Here is a 27,665-nt window from a genome sequence, read left to right as displayed (position 1 = left end):
ATAGATTGATGTTATGTGATGGCAACAAATTTTGAATCTCGAGTTTTGGGTGGGAACGAACTTCTCCATTGTAGGAAAGAGTAAATAAACTAGTTTTAGGAAGATGTCAGTCTGTGTGTGCACGGGTATATGTAAGTTTATTTTAATTGTAGCACGGATTGATCAACTTTTTGGCACGGATTGATTGAGATATATCTGGAACAGAGCCTTTTTGCGGACCAATTTTACATTTTTGCGTTTATAAAGAGAAAAAATCAATCAATTTCCTTGAAGTTTTTTATTTAAATTCGGAGTGTTAAACAATGAGTCTATAAATTTTTTGGAAAGATCAGGTTGGAACCAAATTGGGGACCGATTTTACATTTTTTATTATATCTACGAAACTGATTGGCAGAATTTTTTGAAATTTGATATTTCCGTTCTAGCTGTTACCAAAACTAACTGGTGAAATTTTAGGGGATCAGGATGGCACAAGGCGAAATTCTACTAAGGCTCAAATTTACACTTTTCTAAAATTGGAAGGAAGTGCTCAAAATGCATTTTTATAATCTTCTGTAACCCTTCCATTAAACTACCCAATATACCAGATTTTTTACGTGATCAGATTTTTTTTGTATGAAAATATTATAAAAATTTTGAAATTTTGACTGAACTTGTTTATTTGCAAAACTCTGGTTAAGTGGTCAATAACTTTTGTGCACATTTTGAAAAAACGAGATATTAATAAAGAAAATATTCCATTTTTTTCAGGTTTTTTTTATGCAGTCAGAAAAAACGTAATAAAGCGCTTTGCACTCAGAAAACTATGTTATGAATTCATATAATTATTATGAAAGCAAAATTAAAGGTATTAAACTTTATAACACAATCCAATTGATATAAATAACACAATTCAATACATTTTTTTCTTATGTAGAAGAACTCAAAAATTCCGACGACTCCGTTGATTGGTTGGCTAGTATTGGTTTGCATTCTTAAGTAAAACGAAGTGTTAGATTCACGAATTTTATGTAACAATGTTTTCAGAAATATTTTTATTTAGAGATGTCCTAGGTAAAGTACACAGAAAAGTTTCTCAAATTACATATTTTAAAAATATCCGTACGAAAAAATTGTACTTTTTCGAAAATTCGGATGTTGAATTTTAAAAATTACCTTTATTCACAAATTCAGAAAATTACTTTTAGGTATATTGAATTCATACTTTTAGTGTCCCTAGTTTATATTGTATTAAAGAAGGGCATACTGTGTAAACCAAAAACTAATGCACTTTTCGTATTATGTTTATTTATTTAATAACACTATTTAAAAATAATTATAACGTATGCAATATTAAATTCAATGATGAAAAACATTATAAAATTATATAAAAGAATTTTCTACAAGTGATGCCCTTGCTTTAAAATTCATAAATTAGTTTAAAATTTAATTTTGAAAATTATGTAGGTGTGCAATTCCTTTTTAGTATTTTTTTAAAATTAAGTTTTAATCAGTAAAAATGTCCTTTATTTTACGTGTATATTAAAATAATAAAATAAATGTTCAATTAACAAAATATTTTAAAATAAATAAATAATAATATAATTATTACGTATGCGTTTATAAATGTGAGCTAAATACAATTAAAATAATGTAAAAGTAATCAAACAAATCGGTTTCTGCTTCTCGCGGTATCTTCTATTGTATGGTGGGACTCATCACCATTTTTGAAAAATTCATTTGATATTTTCTTTTGAGTAATTGTTTTACTTGCCATTGTTGTGGTTACTTTTGATGTTCCGTTAATCCACTGTGGAATATCCATAAATGCTTTCGGCAATGTGCTCTGCGTTGATACCGGTAAATTATTTTGTTTACTTTTTCGAATTTTCTCTCTTATCATCTTCTGGTTTATTATTTCCTGGCTTAATGTTTTATGATCTTTTTTTAAGGTTTTACGCAAAAAATTTTTCTGGTAAAGTTTCTTTGATGATTCAGTTGTACTCTGATCGAAGTTATTGGATATTTTTGTGATTTTCATTTGCATTTTATGATATGTTAAAGGTTGATACAATCGTTGCCTTCTTGGAAGTATTTGATGTTTGTGAAATTTTTTGTTTGATAAGTGGGAATTTCCAATAAAAGGTGGATGGTTAATTGACCATTCCCATGTGTATCCCTTTAAAATAAATATACACAGTTTTTTGGTTTCGTTTGATATTTCTATCGTATTTATGATTTAAAGTAGAAACATATACATGTAACATGTAAGTTTATTTTATTTCTATAAATTTTTATTTTTATAAATTTTATAATTAAAATACATGCTATGGCTATGTAATAAAAGTTCTTGTTCATTTATTTTTATATTACTATTACTGAAAAAATTTGTATCCATTTAACACAATACTCCTTTTACTAGAAAACATTTTTTTATAGTTCTCACAAAAAGTTTGTCAAAATTATATTATGCAACATTGTAAATATAAAACCTTTATTAATTTGTTTGAGTTCTCCAAATTCTTTGCAAAATAACTTAAATTAATTGAGTTTTTCTAATCAACCAAAATATTTCATTGTTTATAATTCGTTTATAAAAAAAATTTACTTATTTTGAATTGATTGTAGTACTTATCCTAACAGGTTTGTCCTTAACCAAAATATGTAATCTTGTATACAAAAATACTATAATTAAAGTTTATAGCAAAATCCAACATAATATTGTAAGTGCATTAATATTTGGTTTGTATATAACTTTGTTCTAGAGTAGGGATATCGATAAAATTATTGGAAAGCATGCAATATAATAGCCTAACAGGTTGATAATATTTTTGTACTCACTGATGATGATTCTACAGTCATAGTTGGAATTTTTGGTGTATGTACTGGTCTATTTTTTTCCTTTTCTTGTTCTAATGATAATTTTGATGTTGGTTCACGGTACCTTGAACTGAATTTGGAAAAACTGAATTTGTACTAAAATATACACATAAATTAACTATAATTAGCATTTTTTGGTTTATTTATTGGTTTATATTATTACTTACTGAATTTTTTAATTTGTTTACGTCAAAGTTAGAAAAATTTTCCAAGTTTTGAGTTTTTACGGTTGAAACTGTACTTTCGGTTGTAAATTTAGAACTAAATCTTCTCTGATTTTCTCCAGATAAATTCTGCTGCTTTTCTGAAAATTTCTTATTTCGACTTTTATCTTTTTGTGTTTTATCCGTGGTGGTATTAAAATATTGTAGTGTGCTTTTTAAATTATTTAAACTTGCTTTTAGATCGTTTTGTACTTCGTACTTCTGGAATAGTGTTGAATTTGTTTTTGAAATCGGGTTTGTATTATTTGTTGAAGACCTTGTGAGGCGCTTTTTTTTTGAAAGTGAAATAACACGTTTGGTTAAAAGTTGAGACGGTGATTGAGATGAACTTGATACAATACTACTTTTTACACGCCCAGTTTTATTTACTGAAGTGTCAATTTTGAACGGTTTGGATTCCGATTTTAAAAACAATTTAAAATGTTCTGTGTAATTTCCATCTTCCAACTGACCGATTTCATCATGAGAATAAATGTTATAGTTCATTGATTTGGAGACTCTGCGTATATCTGGAAACACGTAGATTTCAAGTTTTGGAGCCATTGCAGTTTCTGATTTCTGTTCAGTTGGCGATTTTTGTTTGTTAACAGGTTTGGAATCAACCAGAAAGCTACTTTCCAGTCGCGATTTTCTTTTATCAATTTCTTTTTTCGTTTTCAATACTTCTGTGGTAGACGATTGACGAGCTCTTCTACGTTTTTCTTGCTTAGGAAAAAGGTCATATTCGTTTTTACCTATTTTTTGTTCTAAAGGTGATTTTCGCAAGCCCTGTATCGGTGGATTTCTGATAAATGCATCAAAACGACGTGAAGCATAATTGTTATTATTTTGCAAATCTGTCCTTTTTTTTATATCTTTTTTTCTTCTAGAATCTTTTGTCGTAGCTAAAAGTTTTACAGTTTGCCTTGTTTTAGTAAATTGATGCGATGACATACTAAATTTGCTTGTGACTCGTGGTACATCAACCAATATTGATTTTCGTGTGGATCCCAATTCATCATCTAAATAGAATTCGTCGCTTAATTCTGATTTATTATATTGTGGTCTGAATTTAAATAGACTTTCCAGACTATCGTCATAATATGATGCTTCCGGTGTGAACCTGGTTTTTCCACGACTTTGAATCTGTAAGTAGAAATTGATATTATTATGTTATGATAATTGATGATATTATTACTGACTTCTGCGTCTATAATCAAAACGTATATCTATCTCGGTATTTTGAGATTTTGTAAGGAGCAGTTTCTGAGATTCTATAATTTAAAGGAGTTACGGAAACAAAAGCTCGATTACATTATTCGTTTTTGAGTTATTGTGTGATCGGATGGACGGGAATTTATAAATCAACGCAAAATTTTACGCTGAGCAAGAATATATACATTTATCTCTATACCGGAGACAATTACTTCAAGTTGTTACAAATTCCATTCCAAGGCGGGCACGATAGTGCAGGATATAAGGATAATAAGTACAGGATAATAAAACTGTGCATGCTGATGCAAAACAATGCTCTGTTCCTTGCTTAAAAGTATAGAAAGAATCTTACAAAATTAAAAAACCATCAAGAAAAAAATTTTATTCTCCCTTACGACTTCAAATCTAAACTGTTCTTATTTAAAGTTTAATCGGTATAAGTTTACCACTATTAATAGAGGAAGAATATTAGAAATTATATCCAAGAACAAATTCTTATATGGATTTATGTTTCAAGAATCAACACTTATCTTACCACAAAATTGACAAAATAGTAAAAGTTTGGTGTTAATACAATATTTTCTGTGACGGTCTGTTGGTCTGTGTGTGGACGCGTGTATCTCAAGTTTGGCTGAGTCGATTTTGATGAAATTTTATATGTAAGTTTATTTCGACCAGAGCATGGATTGATCAACTGCACTTTTTAGCGAGTCTGTTTTACATTTTTGAGCATTTTGATGAAAATATTCAACCAATTTACTTAAAATTTTATATATAAGCTTCACTAGACCGACCGCGAAACCTCCTAACTTTTGGAAGAAATCAGGCATCAGCAACTGGACGTTTACTACGGGCCAAATATACATTTTTGCGTATATAAAGAGAAACAAATATACATTTTTGCGTATATAATCAACCGATTTCATTGAAATTCCTCGTATTAAAACAGTGAACATATAAATTTTTTGGAAAGATAAGGACTCGAAAACTGATATGCGAGCCGATTTTACATTTTTCACCATGTCTACGGAACGAATTGATGGAATTTCTTGAAATTTGATATTTGAGTTCTGGTTGTTACCGGAACTAACTGGCGAGCATTTCAGTGAATTCGAGTAGTGAAATCTGTAGTTTAGTGAAAGTGTTCCAAAAGATTATGAAATGAATACTTCCTTTAAATTTTTAGGACATTAGTAAGCTTATAGTTAACATACCTAGAAAAATGAAAATTTGACTCTTAGTAGAGTTACGCTTTATGCTACCCGAATTCCCTGAAATGCTCGCCGGTTAGTTTTAGTAACAACCAGAATTCAAATATCAAATTTCAAGAAATTCCATCAATTCCTTCCGCAGATATAGTAAAAAATGTAAAATCGGCCCTCAGATTAGTTTCCGAGCCCTGATCTTTCCAAAAATTTATGGCTGAGCAAAGCTTATTTATGAAATTTCAAGTAAATCTGTTGAATATTTTCTTCATAATGCTCAAAAATGTAAAACATGCCCGCTAAAAATTGTAGTTCCCGAGGCCTGATATATCCCAAAAGTTGATCGAACCGTGCCATTGTCGAAATAAGCTTACATATAAAATTTCATCAAAATCGGTTCAGAAGAACTTGAGATACACGCGGTCCCACACAGACAGACCGACCGACAGATTTCTAAAAATAGTTTATTTACATTTCCTTACCATGGAAAAGTGCATTCCCACCGAAAACTCGATATACAAAATTTGTTGTCATCACATAACCTACCTGTTGTATACGCAATGCGGTCGGTAAAAATCTGATGTTATCAGCACATAACCGACCGCAATGTATATTGTCTAGATTAGTAAAAGTATTCAAGAGGTATTGTATATTTGGTAGAAGTTAGGTGGTTTCGCGTATGGTCGAGTGGAGCATAAATATGAAATTTCAAGAAAATTGCTTAAATATTTTCTTCAAGATGTCCAAAAATAGTTTTCGGTGGGAAAGCACTTCTCCATGGTAGGGAAGTGTAAATAAATTCGACATCCAAAATTTGGCGGTCGGCAAAAAACCAAGTGAAAATTTTTAAAACTAATAAAATGAAAATTTACAAAGCTAATTTAAATATAATTCAGACTAAAAACCCTTAGTTCTATAATGTATACAGATAATGAAGACATTATCTGTATATTAACGTTGGTTAATAGTTGGTCGAGTTATTGCTATACAACAATAAAAGGTGCAGGATATAATTGAATCAGCATATAATTGAACGTTTATACCGACTGAAACATCTTTACTTGTTCATATTCAGTTTCCGCTTTTCTATATTTCGCCACCTCAAAGTTATTTTATCGCAGTTGAAGATTAGAAGAAGGTATATTAACGTTGGTATGGAGTTTGTAACTACTTGAAGGAGTTATCTGCGGTATTGACATATATATAATTATATATTCTTGCTCAGCGTTAAAATTCTGCGTTGATTCAGACATGTCCATCCGTCCATCAGTCCGTCCGATCGCACGATAACTCAAAAACGCATAATGCAATCGACACCAAACTTTCACAAGTTTTTTCTTTTATAATTCCTACTGTAATTGGACTAATTCGGACAACGGGTTCGGGTAGCTGCCATACAATTCAAAGAGTTTATTTTAACTATTTCAAAAACTAATAAAGCTATAAGTATAAAATTTTGTATACATGTGTCCAATTATATTTTACACATGCTCTAAAAATTATAATGGGATAGCTGCACCGGTTCGGGTGGCTGCCATACAACTCCAACAGCAAATTTTTTATATTCGGAAAAATAATAAAGTCAGATTCATGAACCTTGGCAGTCGTATGTCCAATTATAGGTCAAATGCTTGAAGTTTTGGCTGAATTGTTTGACAGGTTCGGGTACCTGTCATATAATTTCAAAACCTAATTTTAAATATTTGGAAAAATAATAAAGTCAGATTAATGCAACCTGGCAGGCGTATATCCAATTATAGGTCAGGCGTATCCGTGAAGTAGAATGATTTCACGGGTTCGAGTTATTGCTATACAACAATAAAAGGTGCAGGATATAATTGAATCAGCATATAATTGAACGTTTATACCGACTGAAACATCTTTACTTGTTCATATTCAGTTTCCGCTTTTCTATATTTCGCCACCTCAAAGTTATTTTATCGCAGTTGAAGATTAGGTAAAAATTTCTCAAAATTTGTCAAAAATTTTTAAATTTTTATGATTTTTGCCTTGGAACAAATGGATCTGATTTCTAGAACCAGAAACATTTTATTACATTTTTTTGCCATACAACATCATAATTCTGAAAATTTTAATTTATTATTTTATCATTTACTTTATTATTTTATAAATTTTATTTAATAAAATTATTATTATTTTAGATTATTTGTGAATAAGATAGTTTTTTTTTTTTGAAAAAGCGTTTTCATTTTACAAAATTCGTTATAGTTTTAAATTTTGCTACATATTCGTTTTAACATAATTGGTACTCAATTCTACATCAAAATAAAAATTTACATTTTATCATCAATTAATTAAATTTGAACTCTTTTATCACATTTTTACCGACCGTATTGTGTATACAATAGGTAGGTTATGTGATGGCAACAAATTTTGCATATCGACTTGGGAATGCACTTCTCCACACTAGGGAAGTGTGCATAAACTATTTTTAGCAACCTGTCGGTCTGTCGGTACGCGTGTATCTCAAGTTCGGCTGAACCGATTTTAATGAAATTTTATATGCAAGTTTCTTTCGACCATGGCACGGATTGAATATATTAGGACTCGGGAACTGCACTTTTTAGCCGGTCTGTTTTACATTTTTGACCACTTTGAAGAAAATATTCAACTGATTTACTTGAAATTTCATATATAAGCTTTGTTCGACCGTCCGCGTAAATTTCTATGTTTTGCAGGAAATCAGGCACCAGCAACTGGGCGTTTACTACAGGCCAAATATACATTTTTGTGTATATAAAGTATTTCTCTTTATATACACAAAAATGTATATTAACCGATTTCATTAAAATTTAATATTTGAATTCTTCGTATTAAAACATTGAACATATAAATTTTTTGAAAAGATCAGGGCTCGAAAACTGATTTGCGGAAGGAATTTATGGACTTTCTTTAAATTTGATATTTAAGTTCTGGTTTTTACCGAAAATAACTGGCGAGCATTTCGGGTAACAAAAAGCGAAACTGTACTAAGAGCCAAATTTACATTTTTCTTAGCATGTTAACCATAAGCGTACTAATGCCCTAAAAATTGTAAAGAAGTATTTAACAGACATTTTTTTAATATTCCGTAACACTGTCACTTAACTAGACAATACAGAATGCGGTCGGTTATGTGCTGATCACATCCGATCAATTGCTTCTACATGCTCTCTATTGAGCTTATTATACCCTGCACTTCGTGGAGGGTATATTAACTTTGGTATGGAGTTTGTAACTACTTGAAGGAGTCATCTGCGGTATGGACATATATATATATTCTTGCTCAGCGTAAAATTCTGCGTTGATTTAGACATGTCCGTCCGTCCGTCCGTCCGATCGCACGATAACTCAAAAACGAATAATGCAATCGACACCAAACTTTCACAAGTTTTTTCTTTTGTGCCAAGGACGAACCCTATTGTTATGGGACCAATTCGGACAACGGGGTCGGGTAGCTGCCATACAACTCCAAGAGTTTATTTAATTATTTCAAAAACTAATGAAGGTACAAATATAAAATTTTGTATACATGTGTCCAATTACATTCTACTCGTGCTCTAAAAATTTAAATGGGGCAGCTGCAAAGGTTCGGGTGGCTGCCATACAGCTCCAAAATCAAATTTTTTATATACGGCAAAATAATAAAGTCAGATTAATGAAACTTAGTACTCATGTGTCCAATTAAAAGTCAGATATATATCTGAAGTTTTAGTGGAATTGCTGGTTCGAGTACTTGCTATACAACTTCAGAAGCTAGTTTTAAATATTTGGAAAAATAATAAAGTCAGATTAATGAAACTTAGTACTCATGTGTCCAATTATAGGTCAGATTCATGAAACTTGGTAGTTGTGTGTCCAATTATGGATCAGATATATTTGTGAAATTTTAGTGGAATTGCTTGACAACTTCGGGTACCTGCCGTAGAACTCCAAAAGCTTGTATTAAATATTTGGAAAATAATTAAGCAGATTCATGAAACTTAGCAGTTGCGTGTCCAGTTATAGGTCAAACATATCCGTGAAGTTTCTACAGAATAGTTTCACAGGTACAAGTAATTGCTATACATTATATTTATTTGGAATTCAGCATTTTTAATGTTTCTATCATATATTATTCTATTAAATTCTTTTGAAGTATTTAAGAGGTTTTGAGCCTGTCTATGTATAATTTCTAATCTAAACTGTACTTCTTTAGAATAAGTTCTTTACTTCTTTGTTATCTAAAATAAGTTCCGGGGTTATGGGATTATGACCATATATCAATTCAAAATTTCCCTTTGAATACTGTATTTGGAGTAATATTATGACAATAAGTAAAGTAGGATAGGTATCCAAATTATTTTTATTTTTATTTATATATGTTTGGGGTTCAAATGGGAAGTGAAGCGCAATATAAAGCCTCTCCTGCTCAAATTGCCAGCCTCACCTACACGTGGTGAACCCTGTTAACGCAGACGAGGACATGGCGACCCAGCGTCCAGGGGTATAACTGGATCACCCTGATCTTGGGGGTTTAAATTCATGATCTAGCTAGCGTAGGGTTGACAACCCACCTAGTGAAATAAATTGTCATGGAAGAAGACTACATGCCTCGGATAAATTCAAATGGAACAAATGGATACAGACCCTCGGAACGAAATATGGATTCCGATTATGAACAACGATTAAAAATACGACTAGGCTCATGGAATATAAGGACTCTATTGCAGCCTGGTAAAATGATGGAAGTCGCTCAGGAACTAGAAAGGTTCAAATTTGACGTAGTTGCGCTGCAAGAAATGAGATTCAAAAATCAAGGAAAAATAGAGAAAAGAAATTTTGATTTGTATTACTCAGGAAAAGATGACAAACAAGGACATGCGGGTGTGGGCTTTTGGGTAAGCAAAAAATTCAAAGATAAGATACTCGGATTCACCCCAATAAATGAACGTATATGTAAAATAAGACTAAAAGGAAAATTCAATAATCTGACTCTAATTAGTGTTTATGCACCCACTGAAGATGACGAAGAAATTAATAAAGTTGTTTTTTATAATAAATTAGAAGACGTTTGTGGAAGAGTAAATAAATATGACACCTTAATGATTATGGGGGACCTGAATGCGAAAATTGGTAAAGAAATTGGTAAATTTCTAGGAAATGTGGCAAGCCGTCATACATTACATGAAGAAACATCACCAAATGGGCTTCGACTTTGCCAATTAGCTGAAAGCACAAATACTTATATTATGAGTACATACTTTAACCACAAGAAAATTCATAAAGGTACGTGAAAAATCCCTGGGACGAGTAATACAAATCAAATTGATCACATCCTGATAAATAAAAGAAGACTATCGTCGTGTGAAGATATTAGAGTATATAGAACACCCAACTGTGATAGTGACCACTACATAACGGTAGTAAAATATAAACATAGAATAAGTAAATGTGGACGAGTGGCTAGAACACGACAAAAGAAATGGGATATTGATAAATTAAAGAATGAAGCCTACAAAGAAAGATATAAATGCGTATTAAATAATTTTATTGAATCTATTGAATCTAATGCAGTTGAAGAAAATGTTGACGAAATGTGGAATAATACCAAAGACGCTATTATACAAGCTACCGAAGATGTTATAGATGAAAAACAACATAGACGAAATGAAGATTGGTTTGACGCAGATTGCGAGAGAGCTATAAAGGAAAAAAATGATGCGAGAGTTGCATGGATGCAAAGAAAAACTAGAGCGGCACAAAATGAATATAATTCAAAGAGAAAAATAGCTAGTAAAATATGCAGACGAAAAAAGAGAGAGTCAATAAGAAATAGATTCATACAAATACAAAATGACTTCAATGAAAAAGAAACTAAAAGGTTTTATAAAAAGTGTAAACAAGAAAGACGAGCCTTTCAGCCTAAATTGACGAATATAAAAAATAAAAATGGAATAATGTTGTCTGAAGAAATGGAAATTAAACAGATGGGAAGAATATTTTAAGGACATGCTAAACCCAAATGATGATGACGAAATAAACATAGAACACAATATGAAATTGAAATTGAATAACCATCTTATGAAAATATTATTAGCGCAATACAAAAACTTAAAAATAATAAATCATCCGGACAAGATAGTATCACTGCAGAAATTATAAAATCAGCCGATGACACACTATATAAAAGAATATATAAAATTATCATTAAAATATGGAATGATGAACAGATACCCAGTGAATGGAATATTGGTATAATTTTACCAATTCATAAAAAAGGGGCTAAAACGGACTGTTCAAATTATAGAGGAATAACGCTACTAAATACTGCTTATAAGATATTAGCAAAGGTAATTGCCGAAAAATTGACAATCTACGCAGAGCAAATAATCCCAGACTATCAATGCGGTTTCCGGCCAAACAAATCAACCTTTGACCAAATATTTAGTATAAGACAAACAATGGAAAAGTGCGCTGAATTTAACATGGTCTTGCATATGCTATTTATAGATTTTAAACAAGCTTTTGACTCGGTAAAACGTGGTATAATAGAAAATATTTTTGACGAATTGAGAATACCTAAAAAACTGACGAATTTAATAATGATGACACTGCATAACACAAAAGCAAAAGTTTTGGTACAAAAATCTTGTACAAATATATTTGACATCACATCTGGAGTTAAACAAGGAGACGAAATATCAACCATAATATTTAACCTGACCTTACACTACGCGCTAAAGGACCTACATATCGAAGGTAATATATTTACGAGGCCCTACCAGATTTATGCTTACGCTGATGATATCGCCATAATGTCAAGAAGTAAACGTGATTTAATTGAAATATTTACAAGGCTTGATCAACAGACTCGAAGAATTGGATTGAAAATAAATGAAAATAAAACAAAGTACATGATAGTATCGAGATCAAATACAAGAAGAGTGGCGCAAAATATTACTATTAATGACTACAATTTCGAAGGTGTGAATAATTTTATATATCTGGGTGCACAAATAAATTCAAATAATGATATCCACAAAGACATAAAGCATAAAATATTGACGGCCAATAGAGCATACTATACAATTTCTCATCTATTGGGATCAAGATTACTATCAAGACAATGTAAATTACAGATATATAAAACAATCCTGAGACCAATTCTAAGTTATAGTTCCGAAACTTGGACATTATCACAAAGTGATATAAATGGTCTAAGAGTTTTTGAACGAAAAATGTTGCGAAAAATATTTGGGCCGAAAAGAAACGAAAATGACGAATACGAAATTAGAACGAACCAGGAACTGATGGAATTAATTGGCAATGAGGACATTATTGGATATATAAAATCCCAAAGACTGCGCTGGGCGGGGCACTTATTCAGAATGAACTCCGATAGAGCTCCAAAAAGAATTTATGACGCAAGGCCCCTACTCAACAGATCTAGGGGCAGACCGAGGTTAAGATGGAAAGACGATGTGATAAACGATTTAAAAAAATTACAAGTTAACAACCTAAATAACGCAGTAACGGACCGATCAGAATGGAGGCGGATAGTCAATCAAGCTAAGGCTCACATCGGGCTGTAGAGCTACTAAAGAAGAAGAATGCTTTTAGATATTCATTTAAAACTCTATCATTTCTTTCAACAAAAGCTAATGTTTCATGATGGTAAGCAGTTGCAAATCTATGTTCTATTTTCAATAAGCTACAGATTTCCTTAATAATTTGATTTTTATATTCAGTCCAACCATCCGTAAAAATTGTTTTCATCGGTCCATATAAAAGAGTACAATGTTCTACTATTGCTTTTGCCATTGTTTTTGCTTCTTTGTTTATAATAGGTACTACAAACTTTGTTAGATCACAAACTGTAGTTACAGTGTATTGATTTCCTTTTTCAAATATAGGAAGTCCTCTACAGTATCAATTATAACCTTGTGGAACGGTTTTTGTTGGGTTTCTGTAATTTGTAAAGGTTCTTTATTCTTGAATACTATTTTATTTTTCTGACACATCTTTCTACATCTTTATCGATGCTTTTCCAATAATAATTGCTTCTTAATTTTGCATACAGGCATTTTTGTCCTGCATGACCACCGAAGATTGGATCGTTATGGAATATTTTCAATAATTCTTTAATTTAATTTTTATCTATTACTGCTTTTGGTGCTTTAATTATTTCAATTTTTAAGTTTTTTTAATAGTTTATTCCCGTTTTTTTTAAATTCATCGATTTTTATGAATGAAAACAAACTACTGTTATTTTTTATTTGAACGTGATCAATATTCATCTTTTGTGATGACGTCTATTTTTTGAAATATTAACTCTAGAGTTAAATTCCTTTTATTTTCATTTGTAGCTACCTTTTTGCATACTTTATTATTCTCTTTTGCGCATTATGTTTTAGGCTTTTGCTCATCTTTATTATTTTCATACAGTTTAATTTTTTCAGGAATAGAAATTTCCCCAGAAATTTGTCTTTTATCCCTATTAGCAGTATTTTCCGTATTTTTAGTCATTGGCCTGGTTTTTATTTGCATAATTTTGCCATGTTGTCATGCGTAGATTTTAGGTCAGAGATGTTTATCCGTGATAATGCGTCTGCTGCTACATTATCTTTTCCTTTGGTATATTCTAAGGTAAAATTGTATTCTTCTAAATCTAATCTTATTCTTATAAGTTTTGAAGAGGGATTTTTTAATGAAAATAGCTACGATAATGGTTTATGGTAACTTTTTATGGTAAAATTTGTTCCAAAAATGTATGGATATTTTATTGCAAAGTGTATTGCAGCTAGTTCTTTTTCTATAGTTGATTTATTACTTTTTGTGAAGGATCTTGACGCAAATGAAACAGGTAATAATAAACCGTTACACTCTTGATTTAATACTTGATATAAATTTAACCGTAAAGTCGCTAAAGATTTAATTGTATCCCTTGTTATTCCTTTTATATTTATATTTTCCTCTTTATTTATTCTAAAATGTTTATATATCGCTGAGATTTTAATTAGCGAAATATGTGCTTTAGTATCTACTAGTAAATTTATGTTATTTGTATTTAAATTTGACGATATATTTATAGTCAGAAAAGTTAAGATCTAGACAGAAAATATTTTTTATTAATTTATTTATGGGCTTAGGTTTTCTTCTAAATTTTGACCCTTGCCACTGAGGGTTGGCATTTCGCATGTATCTAATGTTTGCGTTTCTATTAAAATTTTGCCTATCCTATTCCTATTTTCCTATTGTTTATCCTGTTCCTATTTTAGAATCTGTTATTATTATTATGATTGAATGATCTACTAATATTATTATTATTAAATTATCAGGTATTATTATTACCGAAAAAATTATTGTTATTTTTTCTACCTCGATTGTTGCTATTGTAGTTATTATATTTATAAGTGTTCTTATTATTTTTGTATTGATTAATTCTCTTTATACCTGCTTCTCTTTATTTTCCTTGTTTACTCCTATAATGAGATTAGCTCCTACTTCCTAAGAGTCGCTAAATTTTGTTACCAGATCAGTTCTAGGCGATGCTCTACACATATTCACCGTTCTTTCAATAGTTAATTTTTCTGCTTTTTCATCTCTGACTCCTTCCATAACTTAGGACCGTTTTAAACTGTCCGCTAACTCGTCAGCCTGTTTAGAAAATTCAGATAAGGATATACTATCTGTTCTTAATGCTTGCATTTTGCCTTCCATTATCATAGAATTATCTGTCTTTATTTTGCATTTTAAAGTTTGAATTATATCGCTTACTGAGTTATTATAGTTCCCTACTTTTTCTCTTGCTTTACCTTCGAGTTTTGAAAATATAAATGTTTTTAAAAGGTTTTTTAAGGGGTCGCTCGTTGCAATAGTACTTAATAGGTTAAAATAAACGATTGGAGTGCTAAGGTATCTCCTAAATAGTTAATCGTCTAAGCAGCCAGTTAAATGTTAAGAAGCAGCCAGTCTTAGGAATTCTATATTAGTTATTGGGGTATATAGTATCTATATAGTAAATTGGGGTTGATTTTACTGAAAATATTTTTTGAAAATTTAATTTCAGTGTTAAATAAATTATATACTTTCGTCAGTCTTTCTCTAGCATAAGTAATATGAGAATTTAGTGCAATATTATTTTTCACCTTTGACCATAAGAGTGTATTATTCTATTCTTGCTTGCTTCTAATGCGTGGAGGTTTGTTGATACAGCCAATAGTGTGGCTGTTATCATATCACTAACTGCTCGTGGTTCTCGTTGATTGTCTCTATTATCATATTATTGTTTATATTACGATTTACATTAACAATTTTTGATTCTGATTTTCCCATATTTAAAAATATATATATTTTTTTTTGTTTGTCGCTTTTGTTTTTATTTTCATTATTTTTTCAATATTTTTTCCTAGAAATTCATGAATTGTTTCCATATACACTTTAATTTTATTTTTGATTTTTGTTTTTACTTTAATTATATTCTTTAAATTTATTGGTTAATTTGTTAAATTATCAAAGTTTAATTATATACATATATATATATATATATATATATATATCTTGTTTTTAATATAGGTCATATTTTATAGAGATAATATAATGTTTTTCACTGTTATTTTCTTATTTATCCGGGAGATTCTAAGACCATGATCGCCATATAATGTATACGGATAATATGTAACATCCGTATTAATTTTTTAAATAAAACTACAGGTGTTGCTTATTTAAATCGACTCGCAAAACTGAACTGATCTTCTTTATTTAATATTATTTATAAATATATTTTTACCATTGTTACATTTTAAACTTATATCTAGGTTAGTACTTAGGAATGAAAATTGAAAATTAAATCAGGTTGCCATTGGCTTCGAAAATAGTAAAATTTCAATCCATCCATGCACTAGCCAAACAATAGTTGTAGTTGGTTTGAAATTCACTTATTATTCACATTTTGCGTGTCTTGAATTAATTGATGTGTTCCCCGATTTTCTAGCAAGTCTTGGAAAATGCTCACCATATTTACGTTATTTTGTTTCTGTAGCCTATTGAAGCGCTTGCGAGCATGTCTTTTAACCTCAGCAAGAGCTGAATTTGCTCCCAGGTCCCTGTGAATAACTTTATTTTTACCATACAATGGAGCATTAACTATATTCTCAGAACTTTGTTTTGGCGTCGTTGAATTATTTCTATGTTACCTTTGGAAACACATCACCAAAATTGAGTTCCATATAACCATGTAGGCTTTATAATTTGATTATATATCAGTAATTTATTATGAAAATTCAGTTCGGAGTTTCTGCCGATTAGCAAACTAATTTGCTTTAATTTAAGCTTTATTTGGTCCCTTTAGAATGGGAAATATAATCGAGGAGGGGTCATTAATTCCGAACCACCAATTTGGTTTTAAAGCAGGACATTAAACTACTGACCAAATTCATAGAACTACAAATATTATTGAGAAAGCTGTAGAGGAAAAGCAAATTTGTGCAACAATTTTTGTAGATGTGACACAGGCTTTTGACAAGTTGCAGCAGGCAAGCAATAGTATTGATGCTTGGACCAAGAAATGGAAAAAAAAAGTAAATGAAACTAAGTCTGCACAAGTAAATTTTATAAAGTAAAGTTCTTATAAAATTCCCACGTGTTAATTTAAATGGGGTAAATGTTGCGCAGGAAAATGTGGCGAAATAGCTAGGAATGAAACTAGATTTTAAGCTAAAATGGAAGGACCATGTTAAGAAGAATAAGGCAGAATTAGAAATAAAATTAAGAAGGGTTCCTCGGTCGCAAGTCAAGGTTGCCGGTACAGAACAAGATCCTGCTCTATAACCAAATTATTGAACTTGTTTGGTTGTATGGCATTCAGTTGTAGGGATGTGCCAAACAAATACATGTCCAGCGAATACAAACGTTCCAAAATACAGTTTTTCGAAATATAGTGGATGCCCCTTGGTATGTGCGAGATGGAAATTTGCGCACCGAAATCTAAAGATTCTATGTATAGTTGACGAAATTAACGTAAGGATGCTAAAAGATAGACCTCATCTGGAGCAACATGTCCACGTAGAGGCCTCTCGGCTCCTTATTTCGGGATTCTTCACTGGATTCTTCTTTCAAATTTTTCACTGGAGTCGCCTGTAGCCATAATCGCGGTATCGTCCGCAAACGTTGCCATGAGTATATCTTTACTTCTTGGAATATCTCTGGTGTAAAGAAGATACAAAGTTGGTCCTAGGACACTACCTTGCGGAACTCCAACGTTAATTGGGTTTAATTCAGTACCTTGCTTTACCTTAAAATATTTGGCGGAAAGATACGAAGTTGTTATCGGACCAAATGGATCGGGTATTTCTCGATGTATTTTAAACAGCAGACCTTCGTGTTAGGCTCTATCAGAAGCCTTTGTAACGTCCAGGAACACCACTGCGCCTAACTACTTCTTTTCCAGGGCATTTTCAATAAAATCAGTTATTCCATGTACCTGATCGATGCGTAAATGCTTGTATCTCAAACCAAATTCTGAGAAAACTCTCAGAAATTTTTGATAGAGTAGGCAAGAGACAGATTTTTTCTATTAGATTATGTTTCGTTTACTGTTTTCCTAGGTTTGACATTCATCAAAACCTCAGCTGTTTTCCACTGCCTAGGTACATATTTGAAACGAAAGGAAGCGTTGAATAAATAAAGCAGCATTTTTAGACCTTTCCGCGGGAGTTCTTTAAGTATGTCGGCTGCGATCAGGTCGTACCCAATCGCCTTCTTGTTTTTAGCATTTTTTATTTCATTTTTCAATTCGCAAAGTTGGATTTTTTTAATCTGAATCTTTAATGGAGGAGCGTCAAGTTATACTGGAGCTGTTTTGGTAGGGGATCACATATTTTTTCGAGATAATTTGCAAACACGTTAGCCTTTTTTTGATCATCTGAGGCTCAACAACCGTCGCCCTTTTTAATTGGCGGATTTTGAGCCCAAGGTCTTTTGATACTTTTCACTGCCTTCCACAGCGAGTAATCAGTATTCCTTTCGGCTGTCAAATGTTGCAGGCGATTGGCAATGATTTCGTTTTTAATGTTTTAATTAGTAGACACTTAAGCTTATTGCACAGCCTATTGAGTTTGGTTTTGTCAACTGGGCAGCGTATGACTTGCCACATTTTTGGAGCTTTTCTTTTCTCTTGAATGAGCTTTTTGACTTTCAAAAGTGCAGTTGAAGTGCCATTTGTCATCGTTTTTCTATTTTCAGTAGTATTTTCTCCAACTGTTCTTCAAGTTGAACTTCATTTCCCAATCGGAGTTGAACGTCAATAATTTCGTCAAGTTCTTCTCTAAATTGAGTCCAACTAGTTGTTTTATTAGCTAACGTAGGCGCATTGTCAATCATTATAATGGTTTCACTTATAGTTAATATCACAGGCGAGTGGTCAGAGTTGAGGTCAATGTTTTCATAAATACTAATACAGTTTTCTATACAACCTTAACAATCTAGAAATCAATTTGATAGGCAACCTATTTGGTTCATTAATCCAATATGTTGATTTTCCTGTAGAAAAGAGAAAGCAATTCAGATCTCTCCCAGCCTCATAGAGAGCTTTTCACTTAGCACTTGTTAATCTAGAGTCCCAATTGACGTTTCTTGTGTTGAAATCTCTTCAAAGTATAAAATGATTATCCATTCGTTTTAACATGTCTTTGTAGTCTTATGTTATGTTTTGGAGGACTTTAAATGGCCGAAATCCGAATTTCTTTATATTTTGCCCTAATGGCCGAAAACCGAATTTCTTTATATTTTGCCTGAACTTATCTGCATACTTCCTTCTTCAATTTGGGAATCCAAAACGTATTTGATGTTTCTTTGAATATGATGCAAGAACGCCCTTTGCCTTGTTTTCGGGATGTAAAGCAGAGTAGAGGTTGTATCCCCGTATTTTTAAGAAAACATCTTTCGTAAAATGAGTTTCAGAAATAAGACATTTGTCCCTAATGTCTTAATCTAATCCCTCGTTATACAAAAAGATTTCTAACTATTGGATATGATTGGTTAGACCAATGATTACGTGGCACGCTTCGAAACTTTTCTGGCACGCATGATAAGTTGATATTGAAGAATATATCTGATATTTTGGTTTTTATTTTTGTTGATTGAATATATTTAATTTTTTTATATAAATTTATTTTTAAATTTAAATAAAAATAAAATAATAAATGAAATAAATAAAAATTAATATAAAAACGAATATAAGTATTCTGATTTTCAATACTACTTAATTTTATGGAATAGATTCGGCACGCCAAAATATTGGTTTGAAAAAACACATCTTTTTTGGCACGATACATAAAATCTTATTGCGATCACTGGGTTAGACCATTAGCATTCCACGTCATTATTCTTAAAGTATGCGTCATTTTGTAACATACAACGTGTTTATTTTATTTTCTATGTTGTTCAATCGATTCCAAAGCTTCGTTTGTTGACTTCCTTGGGGTAGTGTTATTTGAAGCTGCTACAGCCAAAGTTCTATTTCCTAATCTCTCAGGATACGGGCCCTGGCTGTAAGGGGTAATCAGAATCGGAACAGCTGGTAGACTCAACGCAGAGGTTTTTCGAGTTCTTGTCGTGGTTACAGTGAGGGTTATTTTTCTTTGCTTTTAATTTTGGACAGTTTGGTTTCTTCATACTTGCAACTCCTTTGCTATTTCACATCGCAGATAGTTTGCTGGATGCTGGAGCGTTTCTACTGAGATCACAGCACGCAGTGAAATGATTCTTGCCGCATTTAACACACTTTGGATTCGAATTGTTTTTTAGTGCTTCTATTTTTACGATGATATTTAATATAGATCTGACGCAATAAATTTTCTCAATATTTCCCTTTTTACTGAATGTTATATTAATGCATAAACAGCGGCAGTTTCTTATGTTGAGTGAACTGTTTACCATTTTCATTAACCACCCGTACCTTTTTGCATCCTTTACCTTTTCTAACTGCATCCTGTACTTGAAATTTTTGCTTAAGTAAATCGTTAATTATTTCATTCCTATCGCAGGACCATTGCAGCCCTCTGACCATCACTTTTATTGGTCTGTCATGTTTATTTTCGTATGTGAACCATTAAAAGTTTTCTGTTTCCAGCTTGTTTACTAAAGCTCGATAGTCATCTGAAGCATTTAGATAGAAAGTATCTTAGTCAGTGAATTAGTATCCTTTTTTGAATCGGAGAAGTTTAAGTTATCGTTTTTGCTGCTAGTTGCAGTTTTTTAGCCACTTCCGCAGAAGAGTTAACTTTTCCCTTCTTGTGTTTTTTTGTAGTTTTTGCGACCCAGTTTGCATTTGAATCTGTTTCAAACACGTTAAGTCTTCACCGCTGGTGCTCCTAACATTTTTCGCTGTATCCTTGCTATCTAGCGCATCTCTGAGATTTTTGTTTTCTAATGTGACCTCCCTTAGCTCCTTCAAGAGTTTCTGTACAAGATTTTCGTTATCTACCATTTTTTTCGTAATTCTTAAGACTACCATTTTTTTCGTAAGCAGGAGATTCGGGGGGAGTACGATTAGTTAGCGTGCCTCTGGAACCAATACTGGCGTTCAACCAGGTGTTGGTTTACCACTTGGGGTATTAAATCCATTTGTTTTGTCCATTCCATGTTATTCTTGTTATAGCTAACTTCTCTGAGTGGTTGAATATCTGCTTCATCACGTGCTCGTAAAGGGAGCCGCTTTCTACAAGTTAGACGCATCCCAGGAGCCACCAATCCTTGGTGCAGTCGCTACCCAAGTTAGGAGAGGATCATAGTAATCCAATTCCTAGCCCGCCATTCTCGTTGGCTCACTGACCAGAGTTACTCCAATCGGGTTGGTTACCGAATTTTTGGCTCAGGTTCCTCAGTTTAGCAGGAGGGACCACACGCAGGTGAGACTTGGCGTTTAGTGGAAGAGGCTAGGTTGACATAACAAAAAACTGTCAACCGTAAAAAAAATACTGTCAGAGATAGAAAAAAATTTGAAATATATGTCTAATAAGAAGTTGAAAATTTTCATTGAAAAATTGTGTCAAAAGTTTTGTTTGAAAATTTTTAGAAAAAAGGGTTGTAAAAATTTTTTAAAATTAGCTATTTGTTTTTAACAACTTTTTGTTGCAAAAAAAACAATGTTTTTACAACGATCCTAATCTCCTGCTTTTCATCTGAAGCCTCTAAAGAAGTTATATAGAGACCGTTTAGCGATTTATGTCTACTTAGAAAGGTATGTGCTTTTTCTTTTTAAAACAACGAAGACCCAAGTTAGTTACACACACCTTCATCCAGAGTACTTTGAATCTATTTTTTATTGCATCTTTCCATCTATAGTTTTTTCGAATTTGATATCGATTCGATTTTAAATTCGATTTTGCTCGATGCTAAATAACATCCTCCACCTTGACAATCTAAGCATTAAAACTTGTTTTTGAAATATTTAGAATTAGCTTTCATTGTTGTATGACAGTTACCCAAATCTATCAAATTATTCACAAAGACTTTATTATTTTCCTGAATATTTAAAATTTTTAAGTTGTATGGCAGCTATCTAAGCCTTTAAAAGCCGTGTCATAAAAACTTCGCCCTATAATTCGACAAATGGCTGCTAAATTTCATAAACCTAACTTCACTATTTTTCCGAATATTTAATTTTAGCTTTTGGGGTTGTATGGCATCTACCCGAATCTGTCAAGCTATTCCATAAAAACTTCGAGAATATACTCGTATCTGTGCAATAATTGGACGCCTGACTTTCAACTTTCATGCAGTTAGCTTTATTATTTTTTTTCTATACTTCGTATTGGCTTTTAAGGTTGTATAGGAGCTACCCGAACCTGTTAATGCATTTCATAAACGCTTTGAGGATATCTCCGACCTATAATTGAACACATAGCAGCTGACTTTCATATGGCTGTTAAAATTTACGGTTATCAAAAATTCAAATGTTTTTTTCAAATTTTTGATGTCGTTTATCTTGAAGACACGTTGTAAAATAGTTCAATTTGTTGGAAGAAAATTGTTCCAACCACACCCCCTCTCAAGTTATCTCCTCTCGAAATTTGTAATATTTGAATTTTTGCCCCCTTATTCATATTTTCAAAACTGCAAGCTTTTTTAAATTTCTATTAATGTAAAAAACTAATGATAATTAAAAAATATAACTATTTTTCTTAACTCACGCAATTAACCCTTAAAATTAAGCATTTTACATTTTTTATGCTTTATTTCAAAGACTGCATAAATTGTTCATCCTAAATGCATGCAATCCCTGAAATATTTTCGTATATGAATGAAAGTAATTTTAATAATGTAAGTACATTGCTCTAGATTGTTTCTAAAGCAGTACTTTCTGAAGAGAAAAGTCCTTCATTACAAACCATTATTTTGACCCCACTTAATTTAGTAAAGCATTTCTAAACCTATATTTAGAAACATCAAACGAATTTAATGTATAGACTTTAAATTATTTAAATTTAATGTTAATCTTAATTGGCAACTTTTGCAGTATAACTTTTTATTAAGTGCGACAAACAACACAATGCCTTGAAATTTAGTTAAATAAAATTTTTCAGAGATGAGTTTTTTTTGTTTAGAGAGAAAAAATCAGTTCGATTAATGCTGCTAAGTAATTTTTTCTTGAATAATTGGTTTACCTAAAAAATACACAAAAGATGCCAAATTACCATGCAGGGAACATTCTATACGAAAACAGAACCCGCTCTCAAGTTATCGCCTCACGAAATTTCAAAAATTTAAATTTTTGGCACCTTATATTACCAAAATTGCATGCTTTCCCAAATTTCTATAATTGCAAGATGCTAACGTTAATTTTTTATGCCATTAAAAAATATAATAATTTTTTTTAAGTTACGCAACTAACCCTTAAATTTAAACATTATGTTAACGCCCTTTTAAATTTTTTTTTAGTTTTATTTCAAAGAATGGATACAATGTTCATATTCGAATATGAATAAAAGTAATTTTAACAAGTAAAAAAGTTTCAGTCGGTATAAACTGACTGAATTGTACCCTGCACCTTTCGTTGTATAGCAATTACTCAAACCTGTGAAACCATTCTATAGAAACTTCACGGATATGTCTGACCTATAACTGACCTATATAGCAACTGGGCGTTTACTACGGGCCAAATATATATTTTTCCTTACATAAAGAGAAATAATCAACCGATTTCATTGAAATTTAATATTTAAATTTTTCGTATTAAAACAATTAAGATATAAATTTTTTGGAAAGATCAGGACTCGAAAACTGATCTGCGGGCCGATTTTACATTTTTCACCATATCTACGAAACGAATTTATGGAATTTCTTGAAATTTGATATTTGTGTTCTAGTTGTTACCGAAACTAACTGGCATTTCACGGAATTCGGGTAGCACAAACCGAAATTCTACTAAGAGCCAAATTTACATTTTTCTAGGTATGTTAACTATAAGCTCACTGATGCCCTAAAAATTGGAAAGAAGTATTTGACAGACATTTTTATAATATTCTGTAACACTTTCACTTAACTAGACAATACACATTGCGGTCGGTTATGTGCTGACCACATCAAATTTTTTTTTTGGATTATTTTAAAATTTTTTTTTTTATTTTGCCTAAAATTTCCAAAAAAATATTGTCATATTCGTTAAGTAAACCAATATGTATGTATACATTTTTAAAACTTCCTAACTAATTTTTTCAAGTTTTCTATATGAATTGAATAATATTCAAAACTGTGGTTTGGCATAAGGAAAAAAATAATTATTAAATCATCGGGGTAATATACAGAAATAAATTTTTCAAATAAAGAAAAGGCTTAGGCATAAATAAAATAATATTTTTATTCAAATATATGTATGTACATGAATGTATTAGAATTTAATATTTTAAAATTTTTTGTTTAAAAAAAAAGAAATAAAATTTTAAACACAAAAATACATAATTATAAATGTATATCTATTTTTTTAAAACTGCGGGTGAAAATACAGAAATAAATTTTTCAAATAAAGAAAAAGTTTAGGCAAAAATAAAATAATAATTGTATTCAAGTATATGTATGGACGTATGTGTATGAATGTAATTTTTCAAATAAAGAAAAGGTTTAGGCAAAAACAAAATAATAATTTTGTTCAAATATATGTATGTACATATGAATGTATTACATACGTACATACATATATTCTGTATGTATATTTTTTTAAAGCTTGCAGACGAAACATAATATTCAAAACAATAACAAATGAAGCATTAATATTCAGTTGCCACAAAAAATCTGATGTCTTTGATAAAAGATGATATTTATTTAAGTTTATTTCGATTTCTCGAACTAAAAGTATGTGAGATCATTTAGTTATATTTTCGAATAATATTTATTTCTCGTTCTCGGTTTGTGTTTCTAATAACATAGTGTACTTTATTTCTTGGTTTGTGTTTCTAGTAATATAAAGTATAAAAGAAAAATCTGCTTTTGTTATACAAAAATTTTTTCAGAAAATCTTAAAAAATGGTTATTTCGGGGCTAAAATATTCCAATGTTAGATTTTTCTGGGACCCTATCTTGAAGTACCCGTGACCTAGCCCTTCTTGAAGTACCCGTACTTCTTGACACCTGAGAAGTAGCCATATATATACTAGTCGTGTGTGCTTGCATTGCAATCTTGCAAGCCTTGCAAGTGTTATATTTGTAGTTTTGAAATTCTGTTCCATTCTGCGTCTGAGATATTTTAAGGTTACTTTCTTTCTTCAAAAATACACCCGTAATATACATAAAAATATGGTTTTTCCTAATATTTTATAAGATAAAACTTAAAATAAGAAATGCTCTTAAAAATAATAGCGAAAAATTACATAATTTAACAAATAAGTGTTTAATTTAACATCTAATATCTTTTGAGTAATTTATTTTAGAACCTCGTCTTGAGTTATGTCGCATAAAATCGTAAAGTACCTTTGACAATAAGCACTTTAAGCGAAAAATTACCGTATCCGCATAAAATATTTCGCTACTAAAATCCATTGGGATTTCCATTTAGATCTTTTAATATATGCGAATAAAACGCGTGACTGTAGAATGAGTTATTACTAATATTATATAGGGTAATGAGTATAGCATACGATTCCTCTGCTAAAATTCCAATATTCGAACCTTGAAAAAAGCGATTTGCCAGATGATTTTTTTTATTGATAATTTTATTTCTTTAAAATGAAATTTAAAATGTTGGGTCATAGCAATGGTTTGCATTTTAGCACTTTTCCCTCCAACAATTAGTGAAAATACTGCTTTTAAAAACAGTCTAGGTATATCTACCACATAAAAATATTGTCATTCATATACGAAACTATTTCTAGGATTGGCTATATTTAGGATGAACGATGCTTGCAGTCTTTGAAATAAAACAAAAATTAATTTGAAGGAGGTTGAGAAGCAAGATTTTGGGAGGTAAAACTTTTAGAGGGGGAGAGATTGGTAAAAATTTTGTTCTACGAAAATAAGTTTCTAGTAAAGATCTATGTACTTATTAAATAAATTTCAGCTTTCTAACTTTAAGGGTGTAGAAATTTTGTAAACAAAAAAAGTGTCCACGGATGAACGGAAGGACGGACGGACTGACGGATGGACGGACAGAGTGAAACTAATAAGCACTTTTTTTCAAACATTTTTTGGAAAAGTGCTAAAAAACAATATACATATACTTTTCGATAATATATCATAAAATAAAACAAAATATCAATATAAAATTTTATACTTACCTGCTCTAGCAGTATATATAATTACATGCACACATAATTGTAACTCACAACTTATTTGTTTTCCATTTTCGACCGGTAATTAAAAATTTTTTTTGGGTACATACAATGGTAGACAATATTAGTAGTTTGAAGTTTCGTAAATAATTTTTATATACACTGGCGATACGATTTTTTTGATACTATTCTTATTTCGAAACAAAAAAATTTTTTCCAAGCAATTTTCTTGCGAACTATAATTTTTTTTAAATACATATAACATTGAAATTGATATAAATTTAATATTACATTTTACATTTTCAAAGTTTTTCCGAAGAGAAGTCCGTACTTTAACCCCACCTCAAAGAATCCCGTTGTGTAGGACTCATTATTCAAACCATATATTGACTCAGTACGTGTTCGGTTGCCCCCTTTTTGGCCAACCAACTTCGACCTGGATTATTCAGACCGAGGCTCAATTCGCAGCATATCGGATATCGAATGAGGATGCAAGGTTGCGACTTTGCCTCCTGAATCCTCGCGATTTGGCGGATGTCGCAGATAGAAGTTTTGCGGCCCATCAGAACTTCAATATGTTTTCGGTTTTTGTCGTTCATCAAATCCTGACCTAGACTTTGTCAGGAGATTGTCGAGAATAGAAACTATGACAGAAAAATTAGACATTATTGACAGGAGAGATTATAAACCACGACACCGTAGACCTTTTCCGTGACCACGTAACTTTTTGAGCAATTCGCGTTCGTCCTCTCAATCATCTAGACAGTTTAAGATCTGGTATCATAGGAAATCCGGTGACAGGTCAACAAAATGTCGGTGTTCTGACAGGTCCCAAACCAGTCACCCAAACTAGCGGTTAATTCGAATGTTGCGGCGAGCGTTGCAAAGCTTACCAGCCGCCTCCTTATTAAGGACATTACAAACAACATTACTTTTCTAATTGACAGGGCCGCAAATTTATCTGTTTTACTATGCATGAAAAATACTTATAGGAAACTTGACCCTGATGTTTCGATGTCTGCTGCTGACGGTTCAATCATCAAACCTCTTGGTACAAAAATTTTAAAACTACACTTAGAATTGCATCGAAGTTTCGTACAAGAATTTATCGTTGCGAATATCGATCGCGCAATTAGCGGTGCTGACTACCTAAAAAGATACGGAATCATTGTGGATTTTACAAACGAGAAACTAATCGATCCATTTACTAATATGTCTATAAACACCCTCACGATTACCTTGAAGACTCCAACTCCTAAACTTTGCCTAATGCGAAACGAGTTCGCTAGCATTTTGTCGGATTTTACCGACCTAACCCAACCTCCAGACTATTTCAGGTAAATCAAGCATGGCGTACTTCATCACATAGCCGCGAGGAACCCGCGGCGTTTGGAGCGGCGAGACGGCTCGTAAAAAATATGAAGTTATGGTGGAGATGT

The 27,665-nt window shown here is 31.5% G+C and overlaps 1 protein-coding gene across 1 annotated transcript in view; it reads right to left on the bottom strand.

Annotated features, from left to right (window-relative positions):
* LOC129616297 (mucin-2-like) overlaps positions 1–27,665 on the bottom strand; it is a 169,122-nt gene that overhangs the window by 22,994 nt on the left and 118,463 nt on the right. The window contains exons 3-4 of the mRNA XM_055531877.1: positions 3,027–4,208; positions 2,821–2,955 (exon numbers count right to left, since the gene is read on the bottom strand). Of these exons, the coding sequence (XP_055387852.1) occupies positions 2,821–2,955; positions 3,027–4,208 (1,317 nt within the window). The remainder of the gene's footprint in view (positions 1–2,820; positions 2,956–3,026; positions 4,209–27,665) is intronic.

The sequence above is a fragment of the Condylostylus longicornis genome, unplaced genomic scaffold (genome assembly GCF_029603195.1).
Source record: "Condylostylus longicornis isolate FDR11 unplaced genomic scaffold, ASM2960319v2 ptg000175l, whole genome shotgun sequence".
Lineage (NCBI taxonomy): Eukaryota > Metazoa > Arthropoda > Insecta > Diptera > Dolichopodidae > Condylostylus > Condylostylus longicornis.
Note: the sequence above shows the minus strand (reverse complement) of the source record. Positions and strands in the feature narration are given on the sequence as shown.